The 27,042-nt window shown below is 61.3% G+C and overlaps 1 protein-coding gene across 2 annotated transcripts; it reads right to left on the reverse strand.

The window, feature by feature from the left end:
* Positions 1 to 1,174: 1,174 nt before the first annotated feature.
* On the reverse strand, positions 1,175 to 16,422 carry HELZ2 (helicase with zinc finger 2). Of its 2 annotated transcripts, XM_031007472.3 has the most exons (20): positions 16,355 to 16,422; positions 14,284 to 15,395; positions 13,778 to 13,961; positions 13,597 to 13,704; positions 12,238 to 12,755; positions 11,355 to 11,996; positions 9,842 to 10,625; positions 9,397 to 9,472; positions 5,539 to 9,250; positions 5,307 to 5,401; positions 5,091 to 5,222; positions 4,842 to 5,003; positions 4,620 to 4,764; positions 4,369 to 4,485; positions 4,101 to 4,293; positions 3,814 to 3,948; positions 3,498 to 3,716; positions 3,190 to 3,346; positions 2,947 to 3,114; positions 1,175 to 2,447 (listed from the first exon to the last, which is right to left on the reverse strand). In XM_031007472.3, the coding sequence occupies exons 2-20, from the start codon at positions 14,559 to 14,561 to the stop codon at positions 2,323 to 2,325; spliced, it is 7,950 nt and encodes a 2,649-aa protein (XP_030863332.3). In that variant the 5' UTR covers positions 14,562 to 15,395; positions 16,355 to 16,422; the 3' UTR covers positions 1,175 to 2,322. The 2 variants fall into 2 exon arrangements, with proteins under 2 accessions (XP_030863332.3, XP_063558513.1); XM_063702443.1 differs by lacking the exon at positions 16,355 to 16,422 and having other exon boundaries at positions 5,091 to 5,401; positions 14,284 to 15,392.
* Between the last annotated feature and the right edge of the window lie 10,620 nt (positions 16,423 to 27,042).

The raw sequence follows: 27,042 nt of genomic DNA on the forward strand, positions 1-27,042 counted from the left end.
GCAGCACACCAAGGGGGCCACAGTCCTGGAGACTCCATGCTCCGCCCCTCCCTCCACAGACGCCCAGAACCTCTTTTCCCACAGTGACCATAGCACCCGTGACCATCTGACCCCCGAGCTGGCTCTGGGAGGCCATAGGAGCCCCTGTGGACGCAGCCACAAATAGGCCAGGTGCGGAGGGACCCCAGTCCACAGCGGCCAGGGGGTCCTGGGGAGCAGCTTTAAAAGTGGGACCAGCAGGACAGTCAAGCCTGGTGGCCTCAGGGACTTTGGACCTGGCCAGCCTGGTGACACCGGAGCAGCTCTGGAGCTGTGGCCTGTCCCCACCACACCAGGCACGGCTCTCCCCTCCCCACACAGGCAGCCGGAGACACCAGCCCTGCAGGGGGGGTCGCTGCCCTCCCCACGCCCCTGCGCCCAGCGCTCTGCAGTGGGCCCTTGACGGCCTCCACGGCTGCGTCCCAAAACCGCCCTCCCCACGCCCCTGCGCCCAGCGCTCTGCAGTGAGCCCTTGACGGCCTCCACGGCTGCGTCCCAAAACCGCCCTCCCCACGCCCCTGCGCCCAGCGCTCTGCAGTGGGCCCTTGGCGGCCTCCACGGCTGCGTCCCAAAACCGCCCTCCCCACGCCCCTGCGCCCAGCGCTCTGCAGTGGGCCCTTGGCGGCCTCCACGGCTGCGTCCCAAAACCGCCCTCCCCACGCCCCTGCGCCCAGCGCTCTGCAGTGGGCCCTTGACGGCCTCCACGGCTGCGTCCCAAAACCGCCCTCCCCACGCCCCTGCGCCCAGCGCTCTGCAGTGGGCCCTTGGCGGCCTCCACGGCTGCGTCCCAAAACCGCCCTCCCCACGCCCCTGCGCCCAGCGCTCTGCAGTGGGCCCTTGGCGGCCTCCACGGCTGCGTCCCAAAACCGCCCTCCCCACGCCCCTGCGCCCAGCGCTCTGCAGTGGGCCCTTGGCGGCCTCCACGGCTGCGTCCCAAAACCGCCCTCCCCACGCCCCTGCGCCCAGCGCTCTGCAGTGGGCCCTTGGCGGCCTCCACGGCTGCGTCCCAAAACCGCCCTCCCCACGCCCCTGCGCCCAGCGCTCTGCAGTGGGCCCTTGGCGGCCTCCACGGCTGCGTCCCAAGCACAGTGACCATCTACTTTTACCTCCCAGCCAGACCTCAAACACCCAGAAGTGAGAAGAGCTTTCAGAGTGGTTTTATCATTAAATTAATATCTAATCACATAATTCAAAGGTATAAAAATTGGAATGTAGAAGGTGGGGCAAGCCCCTCCCTCAGGACTGGAGGAGGCAGCAGGGACAGAGCCGCACTGAAGCGGGTAAGCACGCGAGAAACATACAGCCGAGCGGGCTGCCCCGGAACACTCAGTCCAGGGTGGAAGCATCGCCCCGGCACCCCCCAACCCCCGAGCCCACTGCGCAGCCCACGGGAAGAGTGCAGGCTTTTCACATTTCAGAGGGTGGGGTGGGGCGGGGTAGGCCCCTGGCTTTGGGCTGCCCTCCAGCAGCCCCTGAAGGACACAGGCGGTGATGGTGGGAGAAAGGCCCCCTCTCCCAGGGAGGCCTCCTTGTCCTGAGCTAGGGCTGAGGTCTCTGTTCCAGTAACAGATGCTGGTTTTTTTTTTTTTTTTTTTAAGACAGGGTCTCGCTCTGTCACCCAGGCTGGAGTGCAGTGATACCATCAGAGCTCACTGCAGTCTGCGTCTCCTGGAGTCAAGTGATACCCTGCCTCAGCCTCCCAAGTAGCTGGGATTACAGGCGCCCGCCACCACGCCCAGCTAATTTTGTATTTTTAGTGGAGACGGGGTTTCACCATGTTGGCCAGGATGGTCTCGAACTCCTGACCTCAGGTGATCTGCCCGCCTCAGCTTCCCAAAGTGCTGGATTATGGGCGTGAGCCACCGCGCCCGGCAGGATGCTGGCTTTTAGTTCATTTAAATAGAAAATAAACCTGAACTCCACAGACGCCATCCAGAGTGATTACAGGTGGCATCCAAAGGTCAAAGGGCAGCCTCCACAGGGTTTCCTTCCTGGTTCTGAGACTTCCCAGGGACAGCAGAACTTCCTTGCACTGGTCCCAAGGAAGCCCCTCTTGGCCACCCTGAGAGGTGTTCCTGTCCCCAGATGCCCAGGGGAAGCAAGAGTGTGGGGACCGGCCCTTGCCGTTCCTTCTCCAAGTCCACCCACTTCCTGCCCCAGGGAGATCCTGAGGCCAGGAGGCAGGCTGGCCCAGGCAGGCTGATGGCAGAGGGTGGTGGGGAGGGTGGGGGGGCCCTGGACTTTCCCTCCCAGTCCTGGCACCTTGCAGGTGGAGAGGGCTCTTCAGGAAGGCATAGTTGGCCTCCTGCAGACGCGCACCTGGCCGGCAGGCACGAGGGTCTGCTGAGCCTCACAGAAGTCCAGGAGGCTACGCCAGAGCGGGCAGCAGCGCAGAAGGAGGTGGTCTCCTGTGAGGGTGGGAGTCAGATGGGAGTCAGTCAGGGTCAGGTGGGAGGAGCCAGGGTCAGGTGGGAGGAGTCAGGGTTAGGTGGGAGGGGTCAGGGTCAGGGGGAGGGGTCAGGGTCAGGTGGGAGGGGTCAGGGTCAGGTGGGAGGGGTCAGGGTCAGGTGGGAGGAGTCAGGATCAGGTGGGAGGGGTCAGGGTCAGGTGGGAGGGGTCAGGGTCAGGTGGGAGGAGTCAGGGTCAGGTGGGAGGAGTCAGGGTCAGGTGGGAGTCAGTCAGGGTCAGGTGGGAGGAGTCAGGGTCAGGTGGGAGGAGTCAGGGTCAGGTGGGAGGGGTCAGGGTCAGGTGGGAGGGGTCAGGGTCAGGTGGGAGGAGTCAGGGTCAGGTGGGAGTCAGTCAGGGTCAGGTGGAGTCAGTCAGGGTCAGGCAGGAGTCGGCAGCTCCCTAGCCCAGCCCTGGCCTCACCTGTGTTGCCACCCTGGAAGAGCCCAGCCCCGCCCTCACCGATCAGGCAGAGCCCCTCCTGGGCCCGCGTGACAGCCACGTTCACTTGGTTGGGGTCCACAACGAAGCCCAGAAACTTCTTGAGCCAGCTCTTGGTGGGCCGCTGGTCCAGGTCGCTCTTGGCACAGGTGCGGACAGTGCTCACCAGCACATAGCGCCACTCGCTCCCTGCGGGATGGGAGGTGAGGCCCTGCGGCCACTGCGCCCACCCTCCCGGCCCCACCCACGAGCCCCCAGCCTCACCCTGGCTCTTGGTGATGGAGGACACGGCCACCCCGGCGATGCCCTCTCGCCGAAGGGCCTTGCTGATCTCAGAGGCCTGCGCGTTGTAGGGCGTGAGGACGGCGATGTCCTGGGGCTCTACGGTCCTCCCCAGGGTCAGCTGCTTGGTGATACGGACCTGAAGGGCCGAGGGGGCAGGTGGAGCGGACCCTGGTGTCTCTCCTGCCCTCCTCCAGGAAGCCCTCCCTGACTCACAAGCACCAGACACTCACCACCTCAGCCACCTCCTCCAGAAAGCCCTCCCTGACTCACAGGCACCAGACACTCACCACCTCAGCCACCTCCTCCAGGTTGGCCTTGGAGTTCTCATTCCCTTCGTCCGTGGACACCAGCAGGCTCCGCTCATGGCCCTGCATGTGGCCAAAGATGACAGGGCAGCTCTCCTTGCCAGCGTGGCCCAGGACACTGGGCGGCCTCCTCAGGCCCTGCCACGTCTTCAGCCTGCTCTTGTAGAACGCCACAGAGGGGAAGGCACAGATGCCCTCGTGCTGCAGGCAAGGATGTGCGCTGGTCAGAGGCTGCCACGCGGGGTTGTGGCCCCCCAGGGGCTGCAGGTGGGCTGGGGGCTGAGTGGGGCGGGCTCACCATGCGGTACTGAGTGTCCAGCATATGTGCGTCCTCGTGGTACCGCTCGAACAGAGACCGGTCCAGACCCAGGTTTTGCAGCCGCTCATTCTTGACCACAGGCCGCAGCTGCTTGTGGTCTCCGAGAAGAACCACCTGGAGGAATGGGCAGGCCTGGCCCTGACACCCCTAGACCCAGAGGGACCCCAGCCCCACACGACACCCGCGTCTGCACACACAGGGCACCCCAGGTGGGAGACTGTGGCAGGGACGCCTGCTCATGCTGCCCACACCCCCCGCCGACCAACCTTCTCGGCCTGTGGGAACTGCACCAGGGGGATGAGGGTTTCAGGTTCCGTGGCCATGCCTGCCTCGTCAACAAGGATCTGCCTCACGTCCAGGATTTTGAGGCTGGCAGAGGCTGCGCAGGAGCAGGTGCAGAGGATGACCTCATGCCGGTCCAGCTCGAACTTCCGAGCCTCCCACAAGACCTTCTTGTACCTGCCGGGGACACTGCTTGTCACCCCAGGGCCCCCATGCTGCAGGCAGCTCCACCCCCTGGCCCCTGCCACTTACGAGACCAGGTCCTCCCTGGAGAAGAGCTCCCCTCTCTGCAGCCGGGTGTCAAAGGCCTTGATTTCCGACGAGTACGGGTTGGGGGCCTGCCGGATCCGGTGGTGCAGGGTGATGCTCCTGGGGGACAGGGCACAGTGAGCCCTGTCCACGCAGGGCCATCCCGGGGGCAGAGCTCAGTGAGACCCACCTACACAGGACTGTCTGGACAGCTCGGCCCCACTCCGCCCAAGCCCCAAAGACAGCGGGCACACCTGAGGCTCTGGTTCGGCCTCCCCTCCCGGGGGCTCTTCCTGAGCAGCTTCCTGCTGCCCACACGCGGCACTGGGAACTCGCTGGCCTCAGCCTGCTCGCTGTACACACGGAGGGGCTTCAGCTCCATCCTTCTCAGGAGCAGTCCTGAGGGTAGTTGGGGGACGTGAGTCCTGCCCCGCGTACCAGCTCCCCAAAGGGCCCCACCGCTGACCCCGGCGCACCTGCCAGGACATCCACCGACTTGTTGGAGGGGCCGCAGTACAAGATGCAGGGACCCCCCAGCCGCTTCTCCCCACGGGGGGGGCCTCCGGGCTGCACCTGCTCCTGGTTTGATTTATGAAACCAGAATACGATGTGGAGGCCCACGATCGTCTTCCCTGTACCTGCAGCCAGAGAATAGGAGATTGTAGGCCACCGTGTGGGTCCCTGTGGCCCAAGGCAGCCTGTGGCTCCCCCGGCGTGGGCCCTACCTGGTGGGCCCTGAATGACCGTGAAAGGCTTCTCCAGAGCCTCCCTGACCGCCACATTCTGGCTGGGGTTCAGCTTGTGGCGGCCTCCGGGGATGTCGTAGGTCTGCCGCTCCAGGAACCTGCTGGGGATCACTGAGAGGGGGCGGCCTCCCTGAGCACTCATGCAGGGTGGGGCTGGGGGCCAGAGGGGAAGCTGGAGGGGTGGGGCAGACCTACCTCTGCAGAGGGGCTGCGGGACAGGCCGGCCCAGTGCGATGCTGGTGACCAGCGGGGACGCCTCCTCTAGTCCACGCACGGCTTCCTCCTTGCGGCTGGGGGTGAAGGCAGACACTGGAAAACCAACAGGACTCCCAGGAAAGGGGCTGCTGCCCCACGAGCTCCCCCCTCCTGCAAGTGAGGGGCCCAGGGCGGTCCCCCAGCCCAGCCTCTGCTGGTGGAAGCCACTCACAGATCAGGAAGCTGCTTGGGCAGCAGCTCAACGGTGAACAGGGTGCCCGGCCTCAGCACCTCTTCCGGAACCTTCTCCATGCCCATGTGGTGGACGAAGAGGTGCACCCGTCTGGGAGCCTCCTGCCGGTCTGCCCGGCGCTCCTGGTCCCAGTCCTCCGTCTGCCCGTGGGCCACCCAGGTATATGTGCCGGGGTCAACATTCAGGCCAGGGTCGAGGCTGCTGGGCCCAGGGCGTGGGCTGGCCGTGGGAGCCGGCAGCCCCTCGAGCCGGATGCAGAGGTAGCAGCAGCTGAAGTTGATGTCGGCACAGTTCTCCTCAAGGAAGGCGGCCTCCAGGCGGAAGGCGCCCTGCAGCTGCCCCTGCGGCGTCCGTGACGCCTCCCAGGAGACACTCAGGTGCTGAAGTGTGACAGAGTCATTCTCGGCAACCGCGCCGGTGGCCGACTCCAGGGCGCAGAATGGTTCCCACACGCAAGCATACTCATCCACGTCGCGGTACCGGTCCCGCGGGGCCCGGTACACACGGCCCGAGAAGCAGTCTCCAGGCCGCTCCACGTGCTCCAGGCAGAGGCTGAAGCCCGGTGCCACCGTCCAGAGCTGAGGGCTCGGTACCAGGAAGCCGTGCTGCAGGCTGGCGCCGAGCTGCACCTGCAGGGTGTCCCCGCTGCCCAGCTCCCGGGCCACCTCCAGGAAATGGCCACAGCGGCTCCGCTGCACCTGCACCAGCTCCCGCCGCTGGGACGCCTCACCCTTCTCCTGGATGAGAGCAGCCGCCTCCGGCCAGCGCTGCAGCTCCACCAGCTCCAGCAGCTGCTTCCACAGGGCCGTCTCCACGGCCCAGGTGTGTGGGTCCGGCACAGTGCCAGGCAGTGGCAGGGGCGGGCTGGATCCCTGCACTGAGTAGACACGGCGCCGCCACAGGAGCTGCAGGCCCGGCCGGCCTGCCAGGGCGTGGGGGTGCTCGGCCAGCTGCAGGGAGCCGTAGGGGACAGGGCAGGGGTCAGGCAGCGTCTCCCGGTTGCTGGGGAAGAGCAGCCGGAAGCAGCGGGAGCCTGCCTCCACGTCCACCACGAAGCCCAGCTTGTCCAGAGGCTGGGCCTTGAGCTGCACGGCCAGGTGCAGGCTGCGCGCCCGCCGCTGATAGCTCTGGGCAAGTGCGTGCTGGAGGCTGAAGGCCTGGCAGAGCCCATCGATGTCCCTGGCAGAGTAGGCGGAGCCCCCATGGCCCAGCGCCAGCAGGATCTGCCGCTGCAACACCACGTCCAGGTACCTGCGGATGGGCGAGGTGGCCCACGTGTACCAGTCCACCTGCAGCGAGTAGTGGCCGCCCTGCTGCTGGTGGCCCCGGGTGCAGCGGCCGAACGCCGAGCGCTCCAGGGCCTTGCGGAGGTCGCGGCCTGCAGGAGCCAGGAATGGGTGCATGTCGTCCGTGGTGACCAAGTCCACCATCTGTTCATAGTCCTGGGTGCAGGCAGCAAACTGGACCTGCTTCCAGAGGGAGGCCAGGAGGTGCAGCCGGGTGTCAGGGGGACTGCCCCCGCCGCCGTGCAGGTGGTGGCCGAGGTGCAGTGACAGGGGCACCCGGTCCCCATGCTTCTCACACAGGGCCTTGAGCTGCTGGCTGCGGGGTGCTGGCTGCCACCGCAGAGGCGTGACCGTCCGCGTGCACTCGCTGCCCACCAGGAACTCAGCCACGAGCCTGTTAAACTGAATCATGTACTCCTTCACCATGATGTGGGCCGCGCGGAAGCCCAGGGTGCTGTCCTCGTCCGGCTGCTCATAGAAGCAGTCGGACCGCAGGCGGTGCCGGCGCAGCAGCCGAGAGAAGTAGCACGCGGCCACGACGCAGGCGTCCACGGAGTCCAGGCGGGCCGGCAGCTCACGGCCGGCACCCGGGTGCTGCCTGATCACCTCCTCCGCCTCCTCGTAGGACAGCTGGCGGTCAGACTGGACCACGGAGGGTGCAAAGCGCAGGCTCTTCAGCTGGCCACTGGCCTTCTCCATGGTGAGGAACAGGGAGATGGCCAGGCGGTCCCGGCCAGGCAGGAGGCTGAGGACGTCCTGGCAGAGGCTGGCCGGCAGCATGGGCACTGGCTCCCTGCCGGGGGCATAGAACGCAGCGCCCTGCCTTCGCGCCTCCACGTCCAGCACCCCGTCCCTGGGCACGAAGCTGGCCACATCAGTGATGTGCACAGCCACCTCACACCTGGGACCCAGGTCTCGGACACTGAGGGCATCATCGAGGTTGCAGGCGCCCTGGGGGTCCACAGTGAAGGTCAAGAAGGCGCGGCAGTCCTCTCGGCGGCCGGCAACCCGGCCAAGCTCCGTGTGGTATTTCTGCAGCACCTTGGTGATGGTGGCCTGGTCCGACGGGGGCACCCTCAAGCTGTACTCCAGGCCGAGGATGCGGAGGCCCTGCTCCCAGGTGCTGGCCTCAGGCAGCACCTCCCGGACGATGCCCAGCGGGTAGTAGAAGCCTTGCCGCCACAGGACGATTTGGACCCAGAAGAGCCGGCTGTGCCGGGCCTCGGCCGTGAGCCTCTCAAGCCCCACACGCTGCAGCCGGCCCTTCCGGAGGCTGTAGACGGGGACCTGCGATGGGTCCTTCAGCTCAGCCACAAAGATCTTGGTCACGGAGCCATTGATGGGGACCATGATGCGCGGGTCCCACGTGTCCCTGCGGCACACAAATGCCAGCTCGTGCCTCTTCCTCTTCAGCACGCCCAGCACGCGGCCCCGAAGCCGCCCCTCGGGCGCCTTGTCTCCCGAAAGGAGCTGCACCAGCACCTCATCCCCGGCGAAGGCCATCCCACAGTCCAGGCGGCCCCTGACCTGGATGGGGCCCGAGGAGGCATCGTCCAGCGGGATGGCTGACGCCCGCTCGAAGGTCTCTGGCACGAAAGTGCAGTGGCGGTACCGCTCAGGCTCCGCGCGCAGCAGCTTCCGTAGCGCAGCTGGGGGCAGGTTCTCGTACAGCCGGGCCTGCTGCAGGGACTCGGGCCTGGCGACGGTGTCCAGCAGCCCGTCCTCCCCGACGGTCACCATCACCTTCTGGCTCTCGTCCAGAAGCTCCCGTAGGATGGCGTCGTCAGCGTTGAGCTCCCCGTCCCACGGCCAGAAGTCAGCCTCTGCATCCTCAGCCTCCGTGGACTCCACGCCCACTGCAGCAGCTGCTCCTGCCGCACAGGCCCTGGGCACCACGTCCTCCTTCACTGCGTCTCCTGCTGGTGCTGCCGCAGCCTCCGTCTGCGCTGTGGTTGCCGTGATGTCACGGGATGCTGGGCTCAGAGCCTCATCTCCCGGCTCTGCCTTCACCGTGGCCGTCACCACAGCCGCCGGCTCCTCGGCCAGGTCCCCTGCTGGCTCTGGGGCAGCCTCCCAGTTCCCCGCTGCCCCAGCCTGTGTGCCTCGGGGGGGCCAGCGCCGTCTCTGCGCCACAGCCTGCTCGACCTGCTCCATGGACAGGCCCTCGGGGCAGACGCTGTGCCGCTCCACGCACTCACGGATGAAGCTCTCCCAGAGCTTGCCGCAGGCCCCGAAGGAGCAGAGGGCCACGGCGTCCCCCACTACCACCAGCTGGGACTGGGCACGGGTCAGGACGGTGTTGAGCACGCGGGCGTCGGTGAAGAACTCAGGGGCCAGTGCCCCAGGGCTGAGCAGGCTCTGGCAGGTGTGCACGGTGCTGAGCACCACGACCCGGAACTGCCGCCCTGCAGGGGGCACGCGGTCAGGTCAGGCTGGGTGCGCAGGACGGTGGGACCAGCCCCACCCCTGCCGATGCCAGGCTGAGGAGTGGGCCGAGCCACCCGGGGTATCCTGGGGCAGCTGGCAGCACCTGGCCCCGCTGGTCACCCACCTGGCAGGATCTCAAAACTGCCGACAGACACCTGGCCTAGGTCCCGCCTCCTCAGCTCCTGCCTTAGCGCACTGACCTGAAGACGCAGCGGGGCCGGGGATGAGTGCTGGACGCAGTGAGGACTCGGCCACCCCCGAAAAGGAGAGGGCACCCCCACCAAGCTCGGGGATGAGCGCAGGACGCAGTGAGGACTCGGCCACCCCTGACAAGGAGAGGGCACCCCCACCAAGCTCGGGGATGAGCGCAGGACGCAGTGAGGACTCGGCCACCCCCGCAAGCTCCAGACACCTCAGGGGCTGAGCCCCACCTCAGCCCTGGGAGGCAAATACTGCAGCCCCCTCTTACAGATGGGGAAACTGAGGCGGGGGTTCGTCCATCAGCCGGAGAGCTCCCCCTCCCCCAGCAGGGGTGCGGTCGGGGGCTGTCCCAGGCTGGCCAGGCTCACCTGGGCACCATGGGAAACGACGCAGATGCACCTCTGCTCGCGGCTGCCCCAGCAGCCGGGCCAGGTGTTGTAGGCCTCCTGCACCTTCTCGACGGCCTGCGCAATCTCAGCCAGATTCAGCCAGGACGCCATGGACATGTCCCGGTCTGGGTTGCCTGCCACGTGGCAGAACATGAGCGGGTAGTGCCGGGGGTGGGGCGGAACCTTGCCCCTGGCATGGATGGGGTTGCCCTTGGCCACGTAGAAGTGCCGCGAGATGAAGCTGACGATGGCGTCCGTGCAGCGGTAGTTCTCGTGGAAGACCAGGCGGCTCTGCTGCGCCACCTCGTGCGTCTCCTGCTGGTAGCACAGGAAGAGGCGGTGCAGCAGCGTGTGCTCGGCCGCCCGGGCCCTGGCCACACTGAACAGCCGGGGTGTGACCTGCATGTGGTCGCCCGCCAGCACGAGGCGGGTGCCGTGCGAGGCGTAGGCCAGCGGGGTGAGGGCCTCGCACTCCAGCATCTGGGCCGCCTCGTCGATGAGAATGTGGGAGAAGAAGCCGACCGGCACCCTGAGCTCACGGGCCTGGGAGGTGGTGGTGACCACCACGCGGTGCCGTGCCAGCTCTGCCCGTGTGGGCGGGCGGAAAGCCTGGCGGTCGTCGGTCAGGCAACAGTACTGCAGCGTGACCGGGTCCGTCTGGCTCAGTGGCCGGTCCGTGTACATCACACGGAGAGGAGTGGCCTCGGGGTGGCCGCCGCTGACGTGGCTGTGGAAATACTCCCGGATGTAGATGTCGGCAGCGCTGCGGGAGGGGGAGGAGCTCATGGGCTTCTTGCTGGGGGCCTCAGTGCTGTCCGCTAAAGCACCTACTGTGTGCCCAGCCGAGCTGCCCCTGAGCACAGCCCTTGTCTGGCTGTCAGAGGTGAGCAGCAAACACTGGTGCCCCTGCTGTCAGGAGTCCAAGGGGCAAGAGGCCACGGAGGGCTTCAGGCAACACCTGGGCGAGCCCAGCGGCTCCTCTGACACTGCAGACACCTGCACCTCCCCGGCCCCCAGAACCCCCAATCCAGAAATCAGCCCGGGACGTATGACCACTGTCCCAGGCTCTTCCTCCCACTCCCCACTGGGCAGGGATGGGAAGGCCCCGGCCTGGGGAGGTGGTGGTGGCAGGAACCAGAGGAAACCACATAAACCAAAGGGGAACCTTGTGGTTAGGACAAAGATCTGTGTTTCTATAAAAACCAAAAACAAGACTCATCCCCAGAAGTGCTGGGTGGGCCATGCTGCAGCCTTCCCCGTGACACTCTCCTTGGGCCAGGGCCCCAGCAGAGGCACCCAGCTCCTCACCTGACAGCAGACCCGGCCACCCTCAGTGCCCTGAGATGGGCCTGATAAAGCCAAAGCCCAAAGCTGGTCGGCTACAGGGAGTGCAGAATCAGGACTGGAGCACATCCAGGGGGTGACCGCCTGCCCAGTGTAGACTTGGGCCGGGCGTCAGGTGAGGTGGGGGGCAGGCCAGGCTTGGGCTTACCTGTTGGTGTGTGTGCAGATGAGCACCTTGGTTTCAGGCCTCCGGATGACCTCCAGGGAGGCCATGGCCAGCGTGTAGGTCTTGCCGGTGCCAAAGGGGCCATAGATGAGTAGCGGGGGGACACGCCTCCCATCCCCAGGGCCCCAGCCCGCAATGAGCGCCATGGCCAGCTCCTGCTTGCGGTTGCCACGCCGCAAGGGTGGGACAGACCAAGGTCTGGGCAGGGCGCAGGTGGGCAAGTCAGGCACCACCAGCTGCTCCTCAGGCAGTGTGTCCACTGCCTGGTGCCAGAGGCGGAAGGTCATCGGGTCAATCTGGAACTGCACCTCCAGGACCAGGCGGGCCTCAGGCTGCAGCCCCAGGGCCAAGCAGCAGCGGGCCGGAAGCAGCAGCCACAGCGCCTGCTCCGAGCTGGCCCGCCTCTCCAGCCGCACCTCGAACACCGTATTGTCGGGTGCGGGTACAGGGGCCACCAGGGCCGTGCTGACCGCCCGGCCCAGCAGGAAGCCCTGGTCTGTGTCTGGCATCAGGGAGGAGGGGACGGGGACCTCTGCGTACAGCGCTCCCGGAGGCGCGAAGAGCATGTTCAGCGCTGGCGTCTGCAATGCCGTCTTCAGGAACACCTGGCCCCGCAGGGTCAGCCTGGCAGGATGGCCTGGGTCAGCTCATGGGGCCACAGCTGCCAGCCCCGCTGCCAAGTCCACGCCCCCATTCGCTCCCGTTGCCCCAGCCGCTCCCATTGCCCCACCTGCTCCTGCTACCCCAGCTGCTCCCGCTACCCCCAGCCGCTCCCGCTACCCCCAGCCGCTCCCGCTACCCCAGCCGCTCCCGCTACCCCAGCCGCTCCCGCTACCCCCAGCCACTCCTGTTGCCCCCAGCTCACTTGGCCACCAGCTGCTGCTGAGCCGCCTCCTCCTCATAGAGAAACTGGTGCATCCTCTGCCGATAGTTGGTTGGCGAGATGGGGCCCGAGGCCAGGCCGCTGCGGTTGAACTCCAGGGCCAGGGCAGGGCCCTTGTACTTGGCCATCAGGGCCGTCTGCTCGGCCGTCCGCTCCACGCCAGGCACCACGTGGCGGTTGCCAGTGTGCCAGCGCTCCATCTCCTCAGGGTGGCCGAGCGCCAGATTCCTGCAGGGTCCTGGGCGACGCCCCTGGCCCAGCTGCAGCCCCAGCTTTTGTAGCAGCACCGGCCGGCGGCCAAAGTCGAAGACCACCCATTGCTCAAAGGTGCCGAACGAGGCGGCCTGCACACGCACTCCCACCTGGAAGTCGGCAGCGGAGCTGGGCATACGGAAGCGCTCACCCCGTGCGTAGAGCCGGCCTGGCGGGAGGCCGGGAGCCACCAGAGAGAAGTCGGCTCCTGGCTCCTGCTTCAGCAGGGCCACATGTAGCAGGGGCTCCTGGAGAGGAGGCCAGACGGTGAGGGGGGCCCAGGGCTCCCCCCAACCCTCCCGAGAGGCAGCCTGGCCAGCGTAGCCCAAGTGCAGGGTTCAGGTCCCAGCCCTGCCACTTCCTGGATAGAACGCAAGCAGGCCACCCGGCCTCTGCCATCCTGAGTTTCTTCCTGTGCTACATGGGGGTGGCTGAACCCTCCTGGGGCCCCTGTGGATGTCCCGTGGGGCAGTGTGGGCAGCTTGAGGCCTCACCACCCACTCTCCAGGTGCCAGACCCTGGTGAATCCTTGTTTTTGTTTTTGTTTTTGAGACAGCGTTTCACTCTTGTCGCCAGGCTGGAGTGCAATGGCGCGATCTCAACTCACTACAACCTCCGCCTCCTGGGTTCAAGTGATTTTCCTGCCTCAGCCTCCCGAGTAGATGGGATCACAGGCACCCACCACCATGCCTGGCTAATTTTTTTTTTTTTTTTTTTTTTTTTTTAGTACAGATGGAGTTTCGCCCTATTGGCCAGGCTGATCTCGAACTCCCGACCTCAGGTGATCCACCTGCCTCGGTCTCCCAAAGTGCTGGGATTACAGGTGTGAACCACCGCACCTGGCCAAATCCTTGTTTTAACCCATACACTCCATAGAATAACCCTGCCAAAGCGGGACTGTCCTGGCCCCCTGTCTCTAGGTGAGGAGACTGAGGCAGAGAGGCTAAGAGACCTGCCGCAGGTCACGCGGGTGCTGAGCGGCAGTGCCTCGGTATTAGCTCCATGACCCAGGCTGTCGACGTCTGCCCGGGCTGAAGTCACCACTTCCCCAGGGCTCCCTCCGCCCAGTCGGAGCTGCTCTCCGCTCACCTCAGAGTGGACGGCAAACGTCCAGCTGTACTGGGTCTTCCTCTCCTGGGCCTGGTACATCAGGGGCTGGTTGCAGGTGACACGCACTCCATCAAGGGTCTCTGCCAGCTGCGTGGAAGTCTAGCCTTCAGCAAGAGGCCTGGACCCCACCCCACCCCACCCACTCCCAGGGCCCACTTACCACAAGGACCTCACTGCTGCTGCGCTGGTACTCAGCCAGCAGCCGCTCCTGGTAGGGCACCAGCCCGTCCTGCCAGGCCGCCTGCCCCCGCAGCTCCACAGCCTGCGTGCGCCAGACCCACTCCTGCAGCTCCCGTGCTGAGTGTGCCTTGGTGCAGGCGTCCCCATACTCACAGAGGTCAGGCCTGGGGGACAGGGAGGTCGGCAGGGCTACACGGAGGCACAGCCGCCGTGCTGAGTTCAAAGGCTGGGACCCCCTCAGCCCAATACTGGCCTCTGTAGGGAGCAGGGGCTTTATTCGTCCCGCCCACTCCTGTGCTCCCAGGACAAGGCCTGGCTCAAGCAGTTCCCAAACATGAACCTCCCTTATCCAGGTCCTCAGAGGCCACATGGCTTTAGCCCTCAGCAGGTGGCAGGGAGGCCCCCGTCCACTGAACCTGGGAGCCTCTGGCTCTGCCTACGGTGGGCTCCTGCCCTACTCCAAGCTCCTGCCTCGAGTATCCTTACTTTGGGCAGAGCTCGAACTTGGAGAGTCCCGGGGGTGGGGAACGGTGCTCCCAGGGCAGGGCCTGGTCGAAGGCCACCATCTGTGCGTGCTCCGAGGATGCGCAGTGGTTCTCGAAGGCCTCCTGAGAGTGGCAGGTGACCAAGCAGGCCGGGCAGTACAGCTGGGCCCCAGGGGGCTGGCCAAGGGGGGCCGTGCGCCCGTCGCCATCAGGGGCAGGGGGTGTGAGCAGGTCCCCCCGCTGGAGGCCACCCAGCTGCTCGGCCTCCCACACAGCCATCTCCACGGCGCTGTGTGCGAACTGGCAGCGGGACTCCCCACGCCAGCACGGCTGCCCACGCCCCACAAACCTGCAGTAGGCAGGAGGCTGGCCAGCCCGGGGCTGCGGCCTCACCGCCACAAACTGTTGCTTGCGGCGGCCCTCGGCGCTCACGTGGGCCAGGAGGGAGGGGCAGGTTCCATGCTCAGGGCACTGCCCCTGGGGGTCCACGCGACAGATGCGTGGGGGACAGCGCCTGAAGCAGAGGGAGCAAAGCAGCTCGAAGCGGCCGCCAAACTCCGTAAGGATGGCGTCGGCCGCCCGGCCTACCCCTCCCTGGGCCCCGTTGCCCTGCACCTCCGCCTTCAGCCATAGGCGCTGGAGGTTGTGCTGACGCTCGAAGGTCCAGACCAGGGCCTCCTCGCGACTGCGGGCAAAGGTGCACCGGTTTCGGTGGCGCCGGCAGCCGAGCCCAGGGCTGTAGTAGTGGCAGACTTGGTAGCACAGGGGCCTTGGGAAGGTGGGCCGGCAGCCCACCACACGCCAGACCTTGCTCTTGGCGGCCTGCTTAAAGCGGGCCAGCAGGATCTCGCGGGAGCAGTCATGCTCCACCCTACGGAGGACGTAGGTGCTTTCATTGAGCCGCTGGGTGCAGCGGGAGCAGCCCAGACACAGGTCCACCAGGGCACACAGCCGGGCCAGGGACGGCCCTCTGGTGGCCGCGGGGCTGTTGGGCAGCAGGGTGGACCCTGGAGGCGCCACCTCGGACACCAGCTTGGCTCTCCGGAGGCGTCTGAGGCTCCTGAGCTCACGGGTCCACGCGGTCCGCTGGAACTGTTGGCCACGGTTCGAAGCCTGCGACAGAAGGAGCAGGTGAGACTGAGGCCAGAGGACATCTGGTCCAGGCCCAGCTCAGAAGCACGGCCTCTCCACCAGGCAAGGAGCTGGGGATCTGCCTCCCCTGATGCCCAAGCAGAGGCCTCTCCACCAAGCAAGGAGTTGGGACTCTCCCCACCCTGACGCCCAAGTGGAGGCCTTGGCAGTAGCTGTGTCCTGTCAGGGAGTCAGGGCTCACACCCGGACACAGCCAGACCCTCCCTCCTGAAGGGTCTCAGGCCCCACCTAGAAGGAGCCAAGGTGACCGCTTGTGGAGCCCTGGAGGGGGCAGAGCCCTCGGCACAGTGCCGCCCCCAGGAGGCCGCACCCCTCTGCCCCAGCCGGGGGTCCTGTGCACCCCAGGGCCTCAGGCTCCTGACTCTTCTAAGGACACAGCACCTCCTTTTCTATTGAATGACCACTGGCCCCCAGGAAAAGAGGACTCCACATCTGCACCTGGGGAGGGGCCTCACGGAGAGGAGGGTACAGTGCCCACCAGAGCGCAGGGTGCCAGGAAGAGATGGGTCCCCGGGTCCCCACCGCAGCTGGCATGCTACAAGAAGAGTAAGTTTAAAAGCAACAGACTGGAGGCAGACTTCAGTATGAGAACCCGGCACTCCCCGCGGACCCCTCTGAGAAAACATCCCAGTCTGCCATCCAGAAAGGACGGGAGCCGAGACCCCAAAATCCTGCGCTGCAGTGGGTGCAGAGACCACAGGACTGGGGCTTGCTGCAGAGGGTGCTGGTCCTGGACGGGCTGCACTGCCCCGGGCTGGGTCTGTGGCTCCCGGGACTCCGCTCCCCCGGCTGCACTCACCCTCCCGGACCCCCGCCTCCGCCCCCGGCCCCGCCACCCTGGGACCCCCGCGCTTACCCTCCTGGAGCCGCCCCTGGACCCCCGCGCCCCCGCCCCTCCGCCCTGGGACCCCCGCGCTCACCCTCCTGGAGCTGCCTGCCCTGCCGAGCCTGCCCAGGAGCTCTCAGTTTCGATTCTGGCCCGGGCACTGACGCTGATCGCGGAAATTACCTCACCGCCCCCCGCCCCGCCCCGCCCTGCCCCGCCTCCAGCGACAGCTCGGCCCCCGCTGCGAGGGAACCTCGGGAAGCGCCAGCGAGCGGAGGACGCCCCTCCCTGAAGGGCCAGCGCCGTCGGAGGCGGAGGCGGCTGGGGGTGGGGGTCCTTTCCCGCACCCCTCCAGGGCCCCACGCCCCGTCCAGCCCTTCACACACCAGAGACGCCCCGAAGATGTGCCAGGCGGAAGGGGTGAGACCTTGCCTGGCCCTGGACGGCAGGATGGCCTGGTGACTCCACCATCAGCCCCTGGAGAAATCCAGGCACAGCTGACCTGGAAGCCTGGGTTCCCTGACCGGCAGGACCTGCCTGTGGCCCTGGTGCTGCTCAGACCCCGAGTCCCCTCTGACAGGCAGGACCTGCCCGTGGCCCTGGTGCTGCTGGGACCCCAAGTCCCTTCTGTCACCAACCAGGATATGGCAGGAATGGCTAAGTGGCCGCCGGGTCCCAGAGTCAGCACGCCTGGCTCTTGGCTCTCTGGACTGGCTCTGGGCCCTCAGCAGCCCTGTGGGGAGGCCCCATAGAGGAGCTGAGGCCTCCAGCCCACATGCAGCTTGAGTCCCAGCCCCAGCCTTACTGCCATCTCAAGGAGACCCCAGGCCTAACCCTCCCACATAGACCACGCCCAGCTGTTAGATGTCTATGTTGTTTAAAATAAACGTCCCATTAGCCAGGGGTGGGGGCGGGCGCCTGTAGTCCCAGCTACTCGGGAGGCTGAGGCAGAAGCATTGCTTGAACCAAGGAAGTGGAGGTTGCAGTGCGCCAAGATTGCGCCACTGCACTCCAGCCTGGGCAACAGAGCAACACTCCGTCTCAAAACAAATAAATAAATAAAATAAACATCTGTGTTGTTTTAAGCCCCTGAGCTTTGGGGCGATCTGTTCTGCAGCAGTAGATAACGGACAGTGATGCTGCCCCTGAAACAAGGAAGCAAGGCTGCCACCCAAGGCCAGCACCTCGTGGGGAGGGCCGGGCTGGGGGCTCACAGCTACCTCGGGAGGTCGGCTGGGTGCGCCGTCAACCACCAGGGAGCCTCTCCGCAGACCAATCACGTTGGAGCTCCTTGGAGAGGGCGGGCCCTCGACAACAGCAGCCCCAGGGGCCGGGCGCTGAGCGGGGTACGCTGCGAGAATTTGTGTGGAATGCTGTGTTCCTGGATGGAGAGGCTCAACACCACACAAAGACGTGAGTTCCTCCTAAACTAACCTGCAGTCGCATGGTGGACACACTGACTTTCAAGTCCATTTGGAAAAGCATCACAGCACCAAGAAAGGCTGGGCAGGGCTTTTTTTTTTTTTGAGACTGAGTCTCCTTCCATTGCCCCGGCGGGAGTGCAGTGATGCAATCACAGTTCACTGCAGCCTCGACCTCTGGCTCAGACAGTCTTCCCCCCTCAGCCTCCTGAGTCGCTGGGACTACAGGCACACACCACCACAGTACAGGTGCACACCACCACAGTTAGCTATTTTGGAGTTTTTTCTATGTTTTTCAGAGATGGGGTTTCTCAATGTTGCCCAGGCTGCTCTTGAACTCCTGGGCTCAAGCAAACCCCCCACCTTGGTCTCCTTGAGTGCCGGGATTAGATTACAGGCTTGAATCCCAACACCCAGCCCAGGATGATGACTAAAAAGGATTCACAGCGGGTGCTGGCATGACTTACTAAACACACAACACACTGCAAAGCCACTGAACCCGGTGTGGACACACAGGTCCAAGGCAGAACAGAGAGTCCAGAAATAGAGTCACACTCAGGAGTCTGGGGTGGGATGAAAGATTGGCTCTCGGCCAGGCGCACTGGCTCACGCCTGTAATCCCAGCACTTTGGGAGGCCGAGGTGGGCAGATCACCTGAGGTCAGGAGTTCGAGACCAGCCTGGCCAACATAGTGAAACCCCATCTCTTCTAAAAATACAAAAAAAAAAAAAAATAGCTGGGCGTGGTGGCAGGTGCCTGTAGTCCCAGCTACTCAGGAGGCTGAGGCAGGAGAATCCCTTGAACCTGGGGTCAGGGGGGCGAGGTGGAGGTTGCAGTAAGCTGAGATCACACCATTGCACTCCAGCCTGGGAGACGGAACGAGACTCTGTCTCAAAAAAAAAAAAAAAAAGAAAGAAAAGAAAAGAAAGCTTGGCTGTCACACCTCGGGAAAAACAATTCATTGATGCATTCCACAAATTATTAGAACAACTGATTAGCAGCATCTGGAAACAAAAATGGGAGGGACGGTCTCTACGCAGCATCTTACACCATATGAAATAATCAAAGACTCACACGGAAGGAAAAGCCAACCACAGAGGCACTAGGAGAAACCAGGGCTGAAAGTGTCTGATTCTCAGGACTCTTGGGATGGGAAAGGCCTTTCTAGGTGAAATCCAGCCCTGCGCCACTAGCCCCCAGCCAGGCTCAAAGACAGGGCTGGTGGCTTCACACATGCCGTGAGGGGCAAGCATACACCTCAGAAATCCACAAAACCTGTCTCCTGAAGCACTGGTTTTTTCTTCTTAGAGAACGAATTAAACATCTACCAGCACAACAGTGATATATTCAATGACACAAAACAATTTCACATGGAAAAAAACACCACCATCAAAGGAGTCAAAAACCAAACATGAACAGAAAACAAAATTGCAGCTTATATCACAGTGAAAAGTCTGATCGCTCTGATATATTTTTTTTTTTCTTGAGACGGAGTCTCACTCTGTCGCCCAGGCTGGAGTGCGGTGGCACGATCTCGGCAAGCTCCATCTCCCGGGTTCACGCCATTCTCCTGCCTCAGCCTCCCAAGTAGCTGGGACTACAGGCGCCCACCACCGCACCTGGCTAATTTTTTGCATTTTTAGTAGAGACGGGGTTTCACCGTGTTAGCCAGGATGGTCTCGATCTCCTGACCTCATGATCCACCCACCTCGGCCTCCCAAAGTGCTGAGATTACAGGCGTGAGCCACCGCGCCTGGCCCTGATCTCTCTAATATTTTAAAGATCTTATAAATTAATAAAAAGATGTATAATTTAAAAGAAAAAAAAGGCAAAGGATGCAAATCAATACTTCACAAAATGTGGAAAGTGAAATTGCTGTAAATGGAGTGAAATGTTCAGCCTCGGCATAAGGGAAACACAAACCAGCCCCAGACAACCCGTCCACCTCTCTGACATTGCGGGCACTCGGCGTAAGGGAAACGCAAACCAGCCCCAGACAACCCGTCCACCTCTCTGACATTGCGGGCACTCGGCGTAAGGGAAACGCAAACCAGCCCCAGACAACCCGTCCACCCCTCTGACATTGCAGGCACTCGGCCAGAATCTAAACTGGCAGCACCGCTCTGGAAACCAGCCAGGCCCGGGAGCACAGGACACGCGCCTTCCACGTGGCTTCGCAGAGGCTCCCGCACAGAGGGACATCTGTGCCCACCAACGGCTCCCGGCAGCTCCTTCTACACCCAATGGACCGGGAATGCCCAGGGCCCCTCGCTCAGGGTCTATGTAATGGGCAGTCTCCACCCTGTGCCATGGAAGACTCTAAGGCCATTAAAAATAAGGAGGTTGGCCAGGCACGGTGGCTCACACCTGTGATCCCAGCAATTTGGTAGGCTGAGGCGGGAGGATCACTTGAGCCCAGGAGTTCAAGACCTCAGTAAGCTGTGATGGTGCCAGTGCACCCCAGCCTGGGAGACAGATCAGGACTGTGCGGCCAGCACAGGAGGGAGACGTCCTGTTTCCGCCCACCTTTCATATCTGTGCACGTCTTCTTAACTCAAAACAAAAACAAAAAGTGCCACCTCGAGTCCACAGAGCATTGAAAACCTGCAGGTTGCCGTGGACAGCTCTCTGGCTCCCGTCCAGCTGTGCTTAGGCCACAGTGACCCCTAACACGGGCTGTGTGTGAGACCACGGGAGAGAGTTCCACATACACACAGCACACGGCCAACACGCTCACACGGGCTGAGTGTGAGACCACGGGAGAGAGTTCCACGTACACACAGCACACGGCCAACAACACGCTCACATGGGCTGAGTGTGAGACCACGGGACAGAGTTCCACGTACACACAGCACACGGCCAACAACACGCTCACACAGGCTGAGTGTGAGACCACAGGAGAAAGTTCCACATACACACAGCACATGGCCAACACGCCCACACGGGCTGAGTGTGAGACCACGGGACAGAGTTCCACATACACATAGCACAGGGCTAACAACATGCTCACACAGGCTAAGTGTGAGACCACGGGAGAAAGTTCCACGTACACACAGCACACGGCTAACAACACGCTCACACGGGCTGAGTGTGAGACCACAGGAGAAAGTTCCACGTACACACAGCACATGGCCAACACGCTCACATGGGCTGAGTGTGAGACCACAGGACAGAGTTCCACATACACACAGCACACGGCCAACACGCTCACACGGGCTGAGTGTGAGACCACAGGACAGAGTTCCACGTACACACAGCACACGGCCAACAACACGCTCACACGGGCTGAGTGTGAGACCACGGGAGAGAGTTCCACGTACACACAGCACACGGCCAACAACACACTCACACGGGCTGAGTGTGAGACCACAGGAGAAAGTTCCACGTACACACAGCACACGGCCAACACGCTCACACGGGCTGAGTGTGAGACCACGGGACAGAGTTCCACGTACACACAGCACACGGCCAACACGCTCACATGGGCTGAATATTAGTAATATTATTGTATCCACGTCAGCTTCCTGATTTTGTAACGGACAGCTTCCACGTTCTGAGGAAACACACCTTGAAGTGATGGGGTAAAGGGTGAAGGGTGAAGGGGTATCGTATCTGAAAGGTGAAGGGGTATCGTGTCTTAGTCTCAATTGCCCGTAACTGCAGGCTTCTACAGAACCGGCAAATGGGCCAGAACAAAGCGACTGGTGAGTCTGCGTAGAGCACAGGGAGTCCTTTGTTCTATTTTTGCAACATTTGTGTACGTTTGTTTAAATTACTATATCAAAATACAAAGTAAGAAATGTCTGCCCAACACTCTCAGCTTGTCTCATCCCGGTCCCTAGGTCCTCCTCACCCAGCGTCCCTGCCAGTGGGTTCCATGGCCCCCCAGTGCCACCCTGCCGTCTGCTGCCCTCTGCCGTCTGCCATCACCTGAACCGTGCAGGAAAACGTACACACTGTCCCCAGCGTCACAAAGCAGGGGGAGGTCCCCAGGGTTTAGGGCCAGGCCTCAGTTTACCTGTGACTGTGGGCCATGGGCTCTCGGGCAGGAACTGACGGCCTCTGGGTATAACTCGCTTAAGCAGGTCTTTAACACCCGGTTCCCATCTTTCCAGAGACCCTCCTGGGCGCCCTCCCACCAGCCAAAAGCTCACACCCCTAGTGGAGGAGGTGATAGGGTCTGCAGTGGGAGGGAGTGGAGCCGATTTCAGATCTCCTCCTCTTGGCCTTGTGGGAGCCGTGCAGCCGGGAGGCCTCCTTCGAGATGAGCCCCTGGGGAGAAAGTCAGGGGGACCACACCTTCTCCTTGCAGGGGTGCCAGAAGGATCTGATGGGGGTTTAGTCCCAGGATGGGTCTACGCCCCCCGGGGCCTCCCAGCTGCTCTCTCCTCTCTCCCTGCCTGGCCTCTGCACACACTGCCATGTGTGTGTGACATTGTGAAATATACATTTACATATTTGGTCTCGTCCCGTTTCCTGGCACAAACCCCTAAAATCCCTGGAGTAGCCAAAGTGGCAAGTGCCTTTTTGTGCTGATATTGACCGAAGGCTGGCAGCCTGGAGGCAGCCTCAGGATGGGGCTGGTCCTCAGAAAGGCCTCAGCAGGAGTAGAGGGTGGTACTTGCAGCCTTGCCCCAACCTCCAGGCAGGGGAGGGGAGAGGCAGCTGAAGACGGTCCTCACCAGTGGCCAGTGACGTAATCAATCATGCCTGGGTAATGAAGCCTCCATGAAGTCGCAAAAGGACGGGGCTCAGAGAGCCGTGGAGGTTCCTGGACGGGGTGCCCTTGTGGGGTGAAAGCTCTGTGCCCCTCCCCTTACGCATCTCTTCATCTGCGTCCTTTGTAACGTCCTTTATAATAAATGGGTAAACATGTTTCCCTGAGTTCTGTGAGCTGCTCTAGGAAATTAATCTGACCCAAATATGGGGGTTAGGAACCCCAATTTATAGCCAATTGGTCTGAAGCACCTGGGGCTTGAGATTGGCATGGGGAGTGGGCAGCAGCCTTGTGTGGGCATCTCCAGGTAGATGAGGATGTCTAAGGACAGACAGCGTCTCCAGCTAGATGGTGTCTCCAGGTAGACAACAACGTCTATGAATTGATGGTGTCTCCAGGTTAACAACAACGTCTATGAATTGATGGTGTCTCCAGGTTAACAACAATGTCTCCAGGTTAACAACAATGTCTCCAGGTTAACAACAATGTCTCCAGGTTAACAACAATGTCTCCAGGTTAACAACATGTCCAGGTAGACAACAATGTCTATGAATTGATGGTGTCTCCAGGTTGACAACAGTGTCTCCAGGTAGACAACAATGTCTCCAGGTTAACAACGTCTCCAGGTTAACAACAATGTCTATGAAAAGACGGTGTCTCCAGGTAGACAACAATGTCTATGAATTGATGGTGTCTCCAGGTTGACAACAATGTCTCCAGGTTAACAACAATGTCTATGAATAGATGGTGTCTCCAGGTTAACAATAATGTCTCCAGGTAGACAACAATGTCTATGAATTGATGGTGTCTCCAGGTTGACAACAACGTCTCCAGGTTAACAACAATGTCTATGAATTGATGGTGTCTCCAGATTGACAACAATGTCTCCAGGTTGACAACAATGTCTATGAATTGATGGTGTCTCCAGGTTGACAACAACGTCTCCAGGTTAACAACAATGTCTATGAATTGATGGTGTCTCCAGGTTGACAACAATGTCTCCAGGTTGACAACAATGTCTATGAATTGATGGTGTCTCCAGGTTAACAATAATGTCTCCAGGTAGACAACAATGTCTATGAATTGATGGTGTCTCCAGGTTGACAACAATGTCTCCAGGTTGACAACAATGTCTATGAATTGATGGTGTCTCCAGGTTGACAACAATGTCTATGAATTGATGGTGTCTCCAGGTTGACAACAATGTCTATGAATAGACGGTGTCTCCAGGTTAACAACAATGTCTCCAGGTAGACAACAATGTCTATGAATTGATGGTGTCTCCAGGTTAACAACATCTCCAGGTTGACAACAATGTCTATGAATTGATGGTGTCTCCAGGTTGACAACAATGTCTCCAGGTAGATGATGGTGTCTATGGGTGGACAGTGTCTCCAGGTTGATCTGGAATCCCTCCCACTGCAGACCCTATCACCTCCTCCACTCAAGGTGTGAGCTTTTGGCTGGTGGGAGGGTGCCCGGGAGGGTCTCTGGAAAGATGGGAACTGGGTGTTAAAGACCTGCTTAAGTGAGTTATACCCAGAGGCCATCAGTTCCTGCCCGAGAGCCCATGGCCCACAGTCACAGGTAAACTGAGGCCTGGCCCTAAGCCCTGGGGACCTCCACCTGCACTGTGATGCTGGGGAGGGTGTGTGGGTTTTCCCGCAGGGTTCGGGTGATAGCGGACGGCACAGGGCAGCAGACAATGGCTCCAAGTAGACGTCTCTAGGTAGATGGTGTCTTCAGGTAGATGGTATCGGAATTAAACTGGAGCACGCCCAGCCGGCGTCGGCTGCAAAACTGACTAATCTGTTGTTGGAACAGAACCCCCACCTGGTGTCAGCAGTGAGCTGTGCTGTGAGAGTGCAGGAGAAACAGCCTAGTTTTCTGACATCATTAGAGGTGATGAGCCACCTTCTCACCCCCTGCTCACCTCTCCCCCAAACTGAAGCCTGCTGGAGCCCTCAGGCCAGGCCCTGAGCAGGAGGCATGGGGTGGGTGTTGCAGGATCTGAAGGGCCTCCCAGGGGCAACGGAGAGCCTGGCCAGGGGCTGTGCCTTTCTCTGCTTGCCCCCACAGCACCCCCGAAGCTTGAGGCTTGATCAGATATCCCTGAGGTCTCCTGGCAGGGACCTTCCTAGTCCCCACTGGCCCCCAGTGTCCCTCTGCCATGTGGCCGCCTCTCCGGGATGACAGGGGGAGGGGCCACGCTCCTGCTGGGGCTGGAGATGTTGGGGTCTGGAGTGGGTGTGGGCCTGCCCTGGGGCTGCTCTGGGCACCTGGTTGACACAGAGCCAGGTGCCTGTGCGCCCCGTGGGGCAGCTGTGCCCAGCCCGGCTGCCCTGGAGGAGGGAGCCAAAACCTGGGCCTTTCCACCCAGCCTTCCGGTCTCCCCGCTTCTCCCTGGACATACAGGAACGTGGCTTGCTCCTGACGCCCAGAAGTTCAAGTCCAGAACGTTACTGCAGATGTCGGGAGAGACAAGACAGGACAGAAGGGAGCCTGGGTCAGACCCAGGTCTGCAGTCTGTTGGTCCCCGAAGGGCCTGAGGTGGGGAAAGGACAGTCTTCAACAAGTGGCAGCTGGAACACGGAGTAAAGTTTTGGGAAAAACGAAGCTCAGCCCCACCTCGCATTGCACACAAAATTTAATTCAAGATGGATTATCTAAGCATCAAAGCTAAACTGTAACGCTTCTAGAAGAAAACAGGAGAAATCTTCACAACCTTGGGATAGGCATATTTTTTTTTCTTTTCTTTTCTTTTTTTTTTTTGAGACAGTCTTGCTCTGTCGCCCAGGCTGGAGTGCAGTGGCGCGATCTTGGCTCACTGCAAGCTCCGCCTCCTGGGTTGATGCCATTCTCCTGCCTCAGCCTCCCGAGTAGCTGGGACTACAGGCGCCCACCACCATGCCCAGCTGATTTTTTGTATTTTTAGTAGAGACGGGGTTTCTACTAAACGGGTTTAGTAGAGACCGTGTTAGCCAGGATGGTCTCGATCTCCTGACCCTGACCTCGTGATCCACCCGCCTCGGCCTCCCAAAGTGCTGGGACTACAGGCGTGAGCCACCGCGCCCAGCCGGCATATATTTCTTTAAAAGGACATAAAAGGTAGAAATATAAGAGAAAAAAATTGATAAACAAGGTTATATAAGTCAAAAATGTCTGTACCAGTGAGAAAAATGAAAAGTCAAGCTATTAGTTGAGACAAAAATATTCAAAATACACATATCTGATGAACTATATGCAAACTGAAAATGTTTTTATCTTTGTTATTATTATTATGCTTTGAGACGGTCTTGCTCTATTGCCCAGGCTGGAGCACAGAGGTGTGATTACAGCTCACTGCAGCCTTGAACTCTGGGCTCAGACAATCCTCCGACCTCAGCGTCCCAAGTAGCTGGGACTCCAGGCATGCACCAACACCCTCAGCTAATTTTAACATTTTTTGTAGAGATGGGGTCTCACTATGTTGCCCAGGCTGATCTTGAACTCCTGGCCTCAAATGATCCTCCTGCCTCGGCCTCCCAAAGTGTTGGGACTACAGGGGTGAGCCACCACTCCTAGAAGGCAGATTTTTTTTAATCTCAAAACTCAAAAGTCCAGTTTTTAAAAACAAACAAAATATTTGAACAGACACTCCACACAAGAACATATACACATGACCAAAAGCACATGAGAAGGTGCTTACCATCCAGTCACTGGGGACACGCAAATGGGACCCAGTGAGAAACCACCTCACACGGGCAGACCGACTGCGTCCAGAGCGAGGATGGCTCGTGCTGCGGAGGGTGCGGAGCAGCCACCGCTCCCGTTGGTGCTGGTGGGGATACAAGACGGCACAGCCACCTTGGAAAACAGCTCGGTCATTTCCGATAAAGTTAAATGAACATCTGTCTCAGGATACAGCAATTCGACTCCTGCAAATCTACCCAAGAGAAATGAAAAAAGGATCTTCATTCTTCACAACGCCTGGGCCAGGGAGCCCCTCCTGCTGGGGTCAGCGTGCTGACGCCCACACAGAGACACCCGCCGGTTCACAGCAGCCCCATTCCCAGCAGCCCCAGACTGAAAACAGCTCCAATGCATATCACCAGGTGGCTGAGTAAACAAACCGTGGAACGTCTGTACGACACAACACTACTCAGACGAAACCAAAACGGAACACGTCCGACCCACACAGAAGCATGGAGGAATCTCAGAAACATAGTTCAGTGAAAGAGGCCAAACACAGACGAGTATTAAATGTGCGGTTCCGTTTCTATGAAGCTCAGGAACAGACGAATTCTAAAAACCAGGTCAGTGATTGTGAGGACAGGCCCAACTAGAGAAGGGAACAAGGGGAGTGTCCTCTGCCTGGTGCAGGCAGCAGGTACATGTGTCTGTATTGCTTAAAACTCATCCAAGGCTGGGCGCAGTGGCCTGTCATCCCAGCACTTTGAGAGGCTGAGGTGGGCGGATCACTTGAGGGCAGGAGTTCAAGACCAGCCTGGCCAACATGGTGAAACCCCATCTCTACTAAAAATACAAAAATTAGCCAGACATGGTGGTGCGTGCCTGTAGTCCCAGCTACTCTACTCGGGAGGTTGAGGCAGGAGAATTGCTTGAACCCAGGAGGCAGAGGTTGCAGTGAGCTGAGATCGCGCC

The sequence above is a fragment of the Gorilla gorilla genome, chromosome 21 (assembly GCF_029281585.2).
Source record: "Gorilla gorilla gorilla isolate KB3781 chromosome 21, NHGRI_mGorGor1-v2.1_pri, whole genome shotgun sequence".
Classification (NCBI taxonomy): domain Eukaryota; kingdom Metazoa; phylum Chordata; class Mammalia; order Primates; family Hominidae; genus Gorilla; species Gorilla gorilla.